This window comes from Petromyzon marinus, chromosome 28 (assembly GCF_048934315.1).
Source record: "Petromyzon marinus isolate PM22_M1 ecotype Great Lakes invasive population chromosome 28, UKy_Petmar_22M1.pri1.0, whole genome shotgun sequence".
Taxonomy (NCBI): domain Eukaryota; kingdom Metazoa; phylum Chordata; class Hyperoartia; order Petromyzontiformes; family Petromyzontidae; genus Petromyzon; species Petromyzon marinus.
In genome coordinates this window covers 12,222,567-12,235,850 of record NC_133694.1, presented here as the reverse complement: position 1 = coordinate 12,235,850, position 13,284 = coordinate 12,222,567, and the positions used below count along the sequence as shown (strand labels likewise).

General features: G+C 53.8%; 1 protein-coding gene across 1 annotated transcript in view; it reads left to right on the top strand.

Annotated features, from left to right (window-relative positions):
- Positions 1-2,419, top strand: part of LOC116947032 (activated CDC42 kinase 1-like) — a 323,232-nt gene extending 320,813 nt beyond the window's left edge. The window contains exon 15 of the mRNA XM_076070334.1: positions 361-2,419. Coding sequence (XP_075926449.1) covers positions 361-367 — 7 coding nt within the window. The 3' untranslated portion in view covers positions 368-2,419. The remainder of the gene's footprint in view (positions 1-360) is intronic.
- The last annotated feature ends 10,865 nt before the right edge of the window (positions 2,420-13,284 follow it).

Below are 13,284 nucleotides of genomic sequence, written 5' to 3'. Positions count from 1 at the left end.
TGTATATTTGGAGTTTGCGTGTTCTCCCGTGGTCGTGTGGATTTTTGTCCGGGTCCTCTGGTTTTTCCCTCCACATTTAGAATCATGCGTTTAGAGTGTTTGGCTACAATAAATCTCCACATGATTTATTGTGATAAGCCACTTCACTGACCTATCATCTGTGGCCAGGTCGCTCCTGCAAAAGAGCTACATAGCTCAGTGGGCCTTAGCTGGTAAAATACAAAATAGTTTGTAGTAGTTCACCATCGCGTATTTTGTTGTCTATAAAGTGCCTCTTGCGTCTACGGCGTTACTGCTCTTGTGTAAACACCTTGACTCACCGTGGCTCCGTGTGTGTGCGTGTGCGCGCGCGTGTCACAGACGGTGAAGACTGCACGTGGCTGGATCGTAGGAACACAAGAATGTGATTTTAATTTATTATCATTTTTTTTAGTTATTCGTTTTTTTTACGAGAGACGTCTGCTCGTTGGGGCAGACGGTGGCAGCTGTGTAACGGACCCAGGGCTCGAAATGCACGCGAGCGGTCGCGTGCCAAGTGCGAGCGAAGCGAACGCACGCTTAACCGTTAACGCCGAAAAAACGACGCGGACATTCCACTCGCCCCCCTCACCCCGAAACCTCACAACCTCCTCGAAAGTACATTTTGAAAGAAAAAAAACTGATAAAAAAAATTCCAAGCTGTATAAAAAATATTATTAAAATCCCACGCCGCTGACTTAAAGAATAAAAATGGAAAGCATATGAAGGCAAGAATGAAATCGGTTGGCAGAGAAAGGGCCATTTTCTGCACGAACGGCTATCGCGATGGGAGGCACAATCAAGACTCGTGGAACAAACGGAGGAGAATGGACTGGGCCGCAGGACCGGGCCTCGGGTCGCTATAGCCAATTCGGCGAGGGTTGCCTTGCCGGTGGCCTGAGGGACAGCGAAGAATTTCCACTTTCCTGCTCCTGTCCTCCGCAAGACTCTACCTCCGGGTTCACGCTGTCCCCGTCGAACGTAGGCCTGCGAGCTGCTGTTACAAATCGGATGGGAATGCTGAGCGATGCGTTCGCACGAGGGCGTCCGTGGTTTTGGCTCGTAATCTGATTTGTGTTGAACAGACCCCACCCCCCCACCGGTGAGACCTAACCGATTACCTTTGTGCGATACGATTTTAAAGAGAGCTTTTGTCGAGTTAACTCTCGAGGATGCGAGTCGCACACCGGCGATTATTGTTGCTGCAGTAACGCCCTGCCCACGTCTCGCACCGCCAATTGGGTTTTGGGCTGGACGGCCGCAGACGCCACCGTTGAGGTTTTCGCCGGCGCGCTCGGTCGCGAGCGAGCGTCCTTGAAGCGAAATCCTCCGCAGCGTTTTAAATTCTCGTCGCGAACGGGCTTCCCGCGCTCCCGACGAGTTGCCCTCGTCGGGAGCGCGGGAGCGAGCGCGGTGCGAGCGCGCAGCTCTGAACGTCGGTAGGCGGACGCCCTCGCTCCGTTGCCGTCTTCGTTCCGATTGTGAGGAACGCTTCAAACGGCGCCCGGCGGGCGGGCGGGCGGGCGGGCGAGCGAGCGGGACGCGCGTCGCGTATGACGCCCCCGGGATCTACTTCGCCGTAATATTAAAACGTTTAAACAACAACAAAAAAAAATACCGAAAGATAAAAACAAAAAATTCGAAGAGAAACAGAACATGAAGATACGTAAATAAAAATACAAAAATCGGCGCCGCTAAAAGGCGGAACGAAACACCTCGTTCACGGGCATAATCGTCGTCCCATATTTTGATGTGCAACACAGATTGTGCGTGAGGTAGTCATTAGAACGTATACATTTATACATGCAAGCCTGTGACGGTGAACACGGTCTCGAGTTGTTCAACTCTGGTTTAAACTCCCGTGAGGAAGCCTGCTTTTGCACGCTGCTTGGCGGCTAAGACTGTCGGACATCACTTTGGGATATGTTGTGTGATATATATATGACGTATACCTATGTCATATGCCATATACAAACATACGTCCCGTATCCATATACGCTTTCGTATGATGTATATCGCGTAACATTCATATGATATACCTTATGTATATACACGTGTTATGTGTTTTGTTCTGTGCTTTGTTCTGAACCACACTTCGCCACTTTGTATCCGTGACTGTGCTGAAAGGTTTAATATATGATATAGTTTTCATTACAATATTGCTGCTTTAGAGATCAGATTATATATATATTTAAAATGTGTTGCACATTGCTGAAGGTTAAATGTGTGTGTAAAGAAACATGTTATTTTAATTTCTGTTCTTATATTTTTTTTATAGCTAAAGTCTTATTTATGTCGTTTACCGAACTGTAATGGATGTAACATTTTATTTTTGTCATTTTTTTCCACCCCAAGTCTGGCTGGTGACCTGGCGAGACCGGTAATAAAATGAATGATGTTATTTTCACTATACTCTTTGGTTCTTTCGGTAAAGTCACGTAGGTATAAAATAAAATGCATCACAACGCTTCAATCGCAACACAAGCGGTCGTCCTCGGGCGGAAAAAATAGAATCCAGCAGTAGAACTGCTGAACCAGCGAGAGAGCTGTTACAGCAGGAGGTTATATATGTGGCGATGGGCAAGCAAGGGGGGTCTGAGCAGGAAAGGAATTGCATCCACGGACGCAAGCACGTCAGTTGTGTTAATGGGGGAGATTAGGGAGAGAGAGAGGGATTAGGGAGGAAGATTAGTATGAATGAGCTTCCATCACCACATAAGAGTATCATGCCCGCATATGCACACAACAGCAGTGTTAATGAGAGATTAGCACCATGAGAGTGCAATCCAAAGGGCACGTGAGCATGAGAGTGCAATCTAAAGGACACGTGAGCATGAGAGTGAAATCCAAAGGACATGTGAGCATGAGAGTGCAATCCAAAGGACATGTGAGCATGAGAGTGCAATCCAAAGGACATGTGAGCATAAGAGTGCAATCCAAAGGCATGAGAGTGCAATGCAACGGACGCGAGCATGAGAGATCTAAGAGAGAGGCATAGAGAGAGAGAGACAGAGAGTCGGAAATAACAGCTGACATAGGCAGGTAGGATGGAAACATCACAGTCAGTTAAGACTTTACCTGGTTAATAACGTCCTTCCAATGATTGCTCAGTTTGTACCCATCTCGGTTGAAGTTGTGTCTGTGTTTATATATCTGGATGGCTTCATGAACAAATCTCTGAAGGTAGCCGGTAGGTTTGCAGAGTACCTCCGTCTTGGAAAATCAATTTCGCGTGAGCCCACAGCGTTAAACCTGTTTCTGGTGCATCATATGTTCTTGGTAGCATCGTGTTTTACCCAATTCCAATTAAAAACGATCAGAAGCAGACTCTTTGTGTAGACTGCAGGAGGAATCCGATGAGCTATGAAGCTTTTTCACAGATGTCCAATAGGGGCACGGGATGGGCAAGTTACATCAACAAACAATGCAACAAAAACCCAGAGGCGTGCACAATAGAGTATACAAATACTACAAATGTATTATCCGCACGAGTGTCGCGGCACGAGACGCAGCTCTTGATGGTGCATTGTGACCCCACCAGTTAGAAGAAATAGCCCACGGAAGGTGACATTGCAGAACCACTGCTGAGAGAGGTAGCGTGTACGGGTCTCTGTTGTGCACTCGAGACGACGCGCAGGCCTTTCAGTCTTCCCCGTATAGGGCGGTGCTGCTCAGAACTGCAGCATAACCTCGTGTATTGACACGCAGTGCGTGCATTCATTAAGGCTGGGGACCATCAATTCGCTCGACTTAACCCGATTTCGCCAGCGGTAGCCGAAGCCCAGATCCAAAACCAACTGATTTGCTCCAACAGGCCACACAAGTCGCCTTTTAGCCTCCTGCCATCTGGTGACCCAGCGTGTCCTGTGTTCGTTTGATGTCTTTATAGGATTTGCTTTTGGGCAGTCCTCATCCCTGTTGGTGGTCCCTGAGCCAGTGGTGAACAAATGATTTTTCACACTTTGATACTGCCAAAAAAAAGGTCCCGTAGATATTGGTGAAAGGCGTCTGGTGGGGACCGCATGTCCCCCTGGGTTTAGTTGAGGACGTGCGGTGTGTCCGCGCATCAACATTTCTTGAAGGCAAACCTGCAAGGTTGTTGCGATGAAGCCAAGAATACAGGACGCGTGAGCCTTCGGTCGCGAGTGAACGTTGGTATCGCGAGCGAAAGTTTGCCATCGAATCAGAACTAAAGTAACACCCTTAACGCCGCTCCCCCTTTGATCGACCCAAGGCGTCGCGGAGAGCCCACGGCAACCACCGAAAAGCGACGGTCGGCTCGCAGTGGGGGATGCGAGGAATTCCCACCTCCTGACGTCGAAGGCGGGCAGGCGAATGAAGATGAATAACCGACCCGGTAGTGGATATCCGTTGTTATTCGTGTGCATTCATTAACCCCCCACCCGTCTGTCTGGCCTTCGCACCTGATTGGCTCACGGGTGACGACGTCACATTTATCCCCCCTCTATTTAAGACCGAGACGGGGGGAGGATTTATCCCACAATTCTGGCTGTCCGCCTGATGATGCTGGTTGTTGTAATTACTGGCGAAACGTCACGGTCTTCGTTTACTCTCCAGCACACATCGGTGTGCTGTACTCGTGTTGTGCAGTAGAAGAACGCACAGACGAGGAATGCTATCAGGGCTGTTGCCGTTTATTGAACACTGTTGCACTCAACTCTCTAACTCACACCAGAGGCCGGTGCTCTCTATCTGGGTCCTTGACCCCGGACTCTCCCCAGTAGCTGGTCCTTTAGGGCTCTCTCACTCGGGAACCCTCTCTCAGCCGATCCTTACTCCATACTCGGGACCTTACTCTCGGCTATTCCCTTAGCTCTCCCACTCGTCTACCCGGAGCGGGGGTTCATCCAACACCGCCCGGTGACGAGGAGGGAGAGACCCCTTGCAGGCGACCCTTGCCCTGGCTCCCCACAACGACCACGCCTTCGTCCCGGGGTAGCTCCCTTAAGTCCCCCTTTGGCGGCTCCTCCCCCTGGTTCGGACCCGCCTTTGTTCCCGAAGGTACGTCATACACCACCTGTGACATGACGTCATCCTTGACTGTCAACTCGCTGACACCTCCCTCTGTTCGCCCCCTCATGGTTGCCCACACTGCTCCTCGACACGAATAAGGAATCGGCACGTTTTGTCTACGTGACGAACCTCACTAATTGGCTGTGTCGGGTGGTGGCAGGTCTAACAACACATTTATATTTACACGATCTAACACAAAAAATACTTTATTTATGGATTTTAATGCATTAATTTACCTTTCCTATGTTTACTCGATGCGAGTAAAATATGTTTTGAGTTTGCAATTCGCAGTCATTGCCCGAGTAAGAAAACAGAGGGCACTGTGATTTTAATCAAATGCATTTAGAACAAACAAGACAAAGATCCCCCGTGTAGCCTTAACAGACTGTTGGGGCAAGTGCTGTTAGCGAGCACCTATGAAGGCCAGAACGGCACACGAGGGGGTGGGTGGCCAGCACCACGCCCGGGCGCCTTTGTTTTCCTGGTGGAAATATTTACATACTGCACCAGGTACTGAGTCGACCTTCCTAGGGGAGGCCCAGGACCGGTTCAGGTAATCGTCACCGGTGTTGGCCGTGAGCGGGAATCGACCTCGGGTCTCCGGGTTCGTAGCGCAGCGCGCTAGCCACTACACTACCGCTCCCCAGCACTACCACCACCACTACCACCACCACCACTACCACCACCACTACCACCACCACCACTACCACCACCACCACCACCACTACCACCACCACCACTACCACCACCACTACCACCACCACCACTACCACCACCACTACCACCACCACCACTACCACCACTACCACCACCACCACTACCACCACCACTACCACCACCACCACTACCACCACTACCACCACCACCACTACCACCACCACTACCACCACCACTACCACCACCACCACTACCACCACCACTACCGCTCCCCAGCACTACCACCACCACCACTACCACCACCACTACCCTGGCCGCCCTTTGGTAATTGTTGTTGGGGGAGGGCGGGGGGGGGGGGTCTCTAGCTCGACGCGCCTCGCTTGTTCCTAGGGAGAGCAACCGCAGGCATGGGGTGCGGGGGGGCTGGTGAAGCAGTGGCACTCCACCACATCGCAGAGGTAAATCTGGTGGCATCAGATTCAATCGGATTTTACCGGTGCCTGCTCTTCATCACAATCATCATGATATAAAAACAAATGATGTCCTCTAGAATAATGAATGCAATAAAGCAATCGATAACATTTTGCAAAGACATTTGATTTCGTAAATTTTGGGGGGGGAAATGAGATGGGGGTGTTCTCGAGCACCCTCTGTGTAAATATTCAGCACCGCGTGCCTTCACCGCATCGCGTGCTTTTTCACATGCGCTTCTACGACCGTCTGGAACGCTCTCCCTTCCGATATCAGGAAGGCACTGGAGCTGTGCACTTTTAAATACTCCAGATTGAAAACTCATGTCTTTAGAACTGCTTATTGCGTGGTTAGTTTGTTGTCCTTCCCCCGCACCTCCGATTGGTACGGTGCGAAAGAAGTTCAACAGTCGTACGTACAATAGCGGCCGAGATGGCTTTGGCTCAGCCGACGCTGGTCGAGTTAAAGCGATGAAAACCTACGGAGGGATGAGGCCGCTGGCGATTGTGGCGAATGATGCATATTCATACCTGTCAATCCCTTATCAGTGCCTACCTTATTACAGACCTTATACATCTCAACGTCCATCCTACAAAGTCCCATCACAAGGGGAAAACACCAGAAAATAAGCAAAAAACAAATCAAAATTGCCCGTTTTTAAAGGGCTGTACGCCGTGTGGACCTGGAAACCCAAATCCCCAGCACAAGAACACGGGTAGACCGTATGGGTGGACAGGCATGCATATACCTACCACCGCTTGGGGGTTTGTAAACGCAGGAAGTGAAGATAACGAGCCAAGTTCTTAAATGCCAACTCAGAATATCACAAACCTCGTCACCTGTTTGCCAGAGCCGCCGAGAAGGCGTCATTCTGGAACGCGATTGGCTGGCGTTGATTACGCAGGCGAGAGCCGAATCAGAGGCAGGCGTCTCTCTTGGGAGCGAATGTCTGCGTCGCCGTACAAGTCAGAGAGGTGGGTGGACTTCTACCAAAGCAACTGACTAACAAACAAACAACATCTATTTTGCCAGCAATTTCATGGCATTGTAAGGAGAAAAACTTGGATGTTCGGAATAGGACATGAAACAGGAGGAGGTCACAATGGGTGGGTCACGTGTGGCACCCAGACAGACACTGGAGTGACACTCAGACAGACACTGTAGTGACACCCAGACAGACACTGGAGTGACACTCAGACAGACACTGGAGTGACACCCACACAGACACTGGAGTGACACCCAGACAGACACTGGAGTGACACCCAGACAGACACTGGAGTGACACCCACACAGATACTGGAGTGACACTCAGACAGACACTGGAGTGGCACCCAGACAGACACTGGAGTGACACCCACACAGACACTGGAGTGACACCCAGACACTGGAGTGGCACCCAGACAGACACTGAAGTGACACTCAGACAGACACTGGAGTGACACCCAGACAGACACTGGAGTGACACCCAGACAGACACTGGAGTGACACCCAGACAGACACTGGAGTGATACCCAGACAGACACTGTAGTGACACCCAGACAGACACTGTAGTGACACTCAGACAGACACTGGAGTGACACCCAGACAGACACTGGAGTGACACTCAGACAGACACTGGAGTGACACCCAGACAGACACTGGAGTGACACTCAGACAGACACTGGAGTGACATCCAGACAGACACTGGAGTGACACTCAGACAGACACTGGAGTGACACACAGACAGACACTGGAGTGACACCCACACAGACACTGGATTGACACCCAGACAGACACTGGAGTGACACTCAGACAGACACTGGAGTGACACCCAGACAGACACTGGAGTGACACTCAGACAGACACTGGAGTGACACCCAGACAGACACTGGAGTGACACCCAGACAGACACTGGAGTGACACACAGACAGACACTGGAGTGACACACAGACAGACACTGGAGTGGCACCCTGCTGCTGTATATTTGGAGTTTGCGTCATCATCACGGTGGCCAGGAGATGTTAACTACCTCGCCTGGTATGCAGGAGGCCGTGGGTTCGATCCTGTCCCTGACGCCTGCTGCTGTATATTCGGAGTTTTCGTGGCTCTCTCTCCCCGTGGCCATGTGGATTTTTCTCTGGGTCCTCCGGTTTTTCTCTCCACACTAAAACCAACTGCTTGGCTTAGAAATGTGAATAACACGTTGGTGGTCTGGCCACACGGCAAAGATACACTGAACGCATTTCTAAATCATCTCAACTCGCAAAACCCATCCATCCAGTTCACCATGGAAGTGGAAGCTGACATAACTATACCATTTCTAGATATTCTGCTCGGACGGGGTAGAAATGGTAAAAGAACACAGTTACATAATTTTACCTCCTTTGCCAGTACCAAAATATAAGAATAGGGTTTTTCCCTTTTTTTCTGGCAACAAAACTGAAACCTTTTGACAAGGTCTAGCACCTGGGTGTTTTTGTGTTGTCACTTGCTGTTGTAACTTGCTGATCCTCCACCCCTTCTGAACATCTGTGGAAAAAGGAGCTTCATGACTCATCGGATTTCTCTAGAATAATTTTTCGCTGAAAATTTTTTTTTCCGATTCTGAATTGAACCCTAGGACGGCCTCACGCAAACGGGACCGGCGGTCGGCGACTCCCGGGTTGAAGGGAGCGAGTTCGACTCCACGCAGGTCTGGGGGTTCTACACAACGGACGCGGCGTGGGAAGCGAGGCCTTCATCCAGCGGTGGATTAACAAGGGGGCTGCAATGTATCATCGTCTCATTATTACTACCACCACCACCACCAACAACAACAACAACAACTTGACTCCCACACACATTGAGCGCTCTCTCTCTCTCTTCTCATCTCCAAGTTGTCGACCGTTTCTCCAATAAATTATTCCTTCCTCCGCTCTCCATCTCAGGAGAGAAAGGTGGAGGAGGAGGAGGGGGGCTAACCCCCCCCCCCCCAGCCAGCAGCTCCGTGGGTGGTGCTTCTCGCCGCGGATGTCTCTTCATGCCGAGGATTTGTGTGTATAGCTGTGGGTGGCTATCGGGGGGGTCAGCGCACTCGGCCTGCGTTTCTCTCTGCCCCAGAGACGCCTCGCAGATAAAGCGCTCACCCACTTCACGCTCACCCACCCCACGCTCACCCCACGCTCACCCCACGCTCACCCACTCCACGCTCACCCCACACTCACCCACTTCACGCTCACCTACCCCACGCTCACCCACCCCACGCTCACCCCACGCTCACCCACCCCACGCTCCCCCACCCCACGTTCACCCACCCCACGCTCACCCACCCCACGCTCACCCACCCCACGCTCACCCACTCCACGCTCACCCACCCCACGCTCACCCAACGCTCACCCCACGCTCACCCACCCCACGCTCACCCACCCCACGCTCACCCACCCCACGCTCACCCACCCCACGCTCACCCACCCCACGCTCACCCACTTCACGCTCACCCACTCCACGCTCACCCACCCCACGCTCACCCACCCCACACTCACCCACTCCACGCTCACCCACCCCACGCTCACCCCACGCTCACCCCACGCTCACCCACCCCACGCTCACCCACCCCACGCTCACCCACCCCACGCTCACCCACTTCACGCTCACCCACCCCACGCTCACCCACTTCACGCTCACCCACCCCACGCTCACCCACCCCACGCTCACCCACCCCACGCTCACCCACTTCACGCTCACCCACTTCACGCTCACCCACCCCACGCTCACCCCACGCTCACCCCACGCTCACCCACTCCACGCTCACCCCACACTCACCCACTTCACGCTCACCTACCCCACGCTCACCCACCCCACGCTCACCCCACGCTCACCCACCCCACGCTCCCCCACCCCACGTTCACCCACCCCACGCTCACCCACCCCACGCTCACCCACCCCACGCTCACCCACTCCACGCTCACCCACCCCACGCTCACCCAACGCTCACCCCACGCTCACCCACCCCACGCTCACCCACCCCACGCTCACCCACCCCACGCTCACCCACCCCACGCTCACCCACCCCACGCTCACCCACTTCACGCTCACCCACTCCACGCTCACCCACCCCACGCTCACCCACCCCACACTCACCCACTCCACGCTCACCCACCCCACGCTCACCCCACGCTCACCCCACGCTCACCCACCCCACGCTCACCCACCCCACGCTCACCCACCCCACGCTCACCCACTTCACGCTCACCCACCCCACGCTCACCCACTTCACGCTCACCCACCCCACGCTCACCAACCCCACGCTCACCCACTCCACGCTCACCCCACACTCACCCACCCCACGCTCACCCACCCCACGCTCACCCACCCCACGCTCACCCACCCCACGCTCACCCACCCCACGCTCACCCACCCCACGCTCACCTACTTCACGCTCACCCACCCCACGCTCACCCACCCCACGCTCACCCACCCCACGCTCACCCACCCCACGCTCACCCACCCCACGCTCACCCACCCCACGCTCACCTACTTCACGCTCACCCACCCCACGCTCACCCACCCCACGCTCACCCACCCCACGCTCACCCACCCCACGCTCACCCACTTCACGCTCACCAACCCCACGCTCACCCACTCCACGCTCACCCCACACTCACCCACCCCACGCTCACCCACCCCACGCTCACCCACCCCACGCTCACCCACCCCACGCTCACCCACCCCACGCTCACCCACCCCACGCTCACCTACTTCACGCTCACCCACCCCACGCTCACCCACCCCACGCTCACCCACCCCACGCTCACCCACCCCACGCTCACCCACCCCACGCTCACCCACTCCACGCTTCTCTTGAGACGTGTTTGGCTGAATCTTTTTCACGCCACTCTCCCCGCCCGCCTCTGTCTCTGGATCGCGCGCCCGTGTCCCTCTCTCTCTCCTCTCTCCAAGTTGCCGCCGTTTCTCCAATAAATCCTCTCCGCGGGGCGTGGGGGAGGGAGTGCGTGCTTCACGGGAATCGCTTGATGCTAAAGCCGCAGGATTTCGCGCTCGCAGCAAACCAAAAATATTTGTTTTATTTAAAATTCGCAGCTCAAGAAACCCGCGAGGTGAGGCGATAGCGTCGCGAGCTTCCATCAAAAGGGCGCCCTCGACGGCTTGGCCATCCGAAGTGTCGCTCACAATCCCCCCCCGCCCCCCCGGGGTGCTTTCTCGTATTTCTCTCCATCTCTCGTACGGCTGCTGCTGATGCAGATGCAGAGACGACGGCTACAATCTCACACTCAAGGTGGCCAAGCAAGCAGACAATCGCGTCGGGAGCAGCGCGGAGGAGTGCATCGTCATCACCACGATGTCTCCATCTTCATATCCGTTTGTTTTGGATCGGAACATTGCGTCCGCTGTGCGTTGTCGTACGGCCTCTGTTCTGGACGACCACACGGTCGCACCACGGCTCACGATCGCAGTAGGGTCGCGGTTTTGAAATCTCATTGAGTGAGGAGCTAAGCGAGAGCGTGGGCGGTGCAACTGCGCCGGGCGCTCGATTCCTGGGGGGGGGGGGGGGGGGGCCGAGGAGCCGGGCTACGAAGAGGGAGGGGGGAAGTGGTCGCGAGCCCCCCCCCTCACCAAGTATCGTCTCCTGCACTCGGGGGGAGGGGGGGCGCCCTTTGCCGCCCGCGCTACGCAAGAAGTGAGAGCCGCTGACGGTGACGCAGGCAGTTCTCTAGCCCCACGTGGCATGCGACTGGGTGGTTGTGAGCGTGGTGTGTGGCTGGGTGGTTGTGCACGTGGTGTGTGGCTGGGTGACTGTGAGCGTGGTGTGTGGCTGGATGGTTGTGCACGTGGCGTGTTGCTGGGTGACTGTGAGCGTGGTGTGTAGCTGGGTGGTTGTGAGCGTGGTGTGTGGCTGGGTGGTTGTGCACGTGGTGTGTGGCTGGGTGGTTGTGCGCGTGGCGTGTGGCTGGGTGGTTGTGCACGTGGTGTGTGGCTGGGTGTTTGTGCACGTGGTGTGTGGCTGGGTGGTTGTGCACGTGGTGTGTGGCTGGGTGGTTGTGCACGTGGTGTGTGGCTGGGTGGTTGTGCACGTGGTGGTGGCTGGGTGGTTGTGCACGTGGTGTGTGGCTGGGTGGTTGTGCACGTGGTGTGTGGCTGGGTGGTTGTGCACGTGGCGTGTGGCTGGGTGATTGTGCACGTGGTGTGCGGCTGGGTGGTTGTGCACGTGGCATGTGGCTGGGTGGTTGTGCACGTGGTGTGTGGCTGGGTGGTTGTGCACGTGGTGTGTGGCTGGGTGGCCACTGAACCCCGTTCGGTTTCAGGAAACCCTTCATTGAAAACCAGGCCCGAGTCTCCCGCATGCGCATGTTAATATATTTAGCGAATGCTTCCACACGTAACTTTTTTACACAGCAGTTAGAGCTCCAAGTACACAATAATTAATTAAATACACACATACGTCATATATACAGGGTGCTTCAAAAAAATGTTAGCACTGCTGAAAATGTTCAACAACACCACAAGAAATGTGCCTTCGGGCTCTGGATGTCACCTGGAGAGGACTCCAGGCAATGCGTTGACAATGATGGCAAACAAGTGGAGACTCTTTGACTTTTGAAGCTATTAACACAAATTTGTTATCACGTTGTGATATCACGTTGTTTTTCCAGTCCCATATACAGTAAGATATTACATCGTCGTCCTCTCAGTCATGGATGGGGTATGGCTGCTGATGTTGATGGAAAAGGAGAGTTTTGGAAAATCGCTCGGGCAGCTGTAAGCTTCTAGAGAGACCCCCTCCCCCCCTCCTTTATAAAAGTCTCATCACGAGAACTTCCACGATCACTCACTTAAAACCGCTCCAGGCCGGTGTGTACGTTCAGACCACGCTGTTTACGTTCACGGTTGTCATTGTTGCTCTGTTTTGTTCGAATGAGTCACTTCGATTTAAAGTTTGTTTGGCAAAAACAGCTGCGACGATGGTAATAACAACAACGTATGTACGTACTGTATGTTGAACTTCTTTCGCAACGTGCGTAGCCAAAGGGCAATGCCACTGTCATCTTGGACAAAACCACATACAATAACAAAATTCAGGACCTACTTAATGATGGCAGCTATACCAAAATTAATAGAGATCCTACC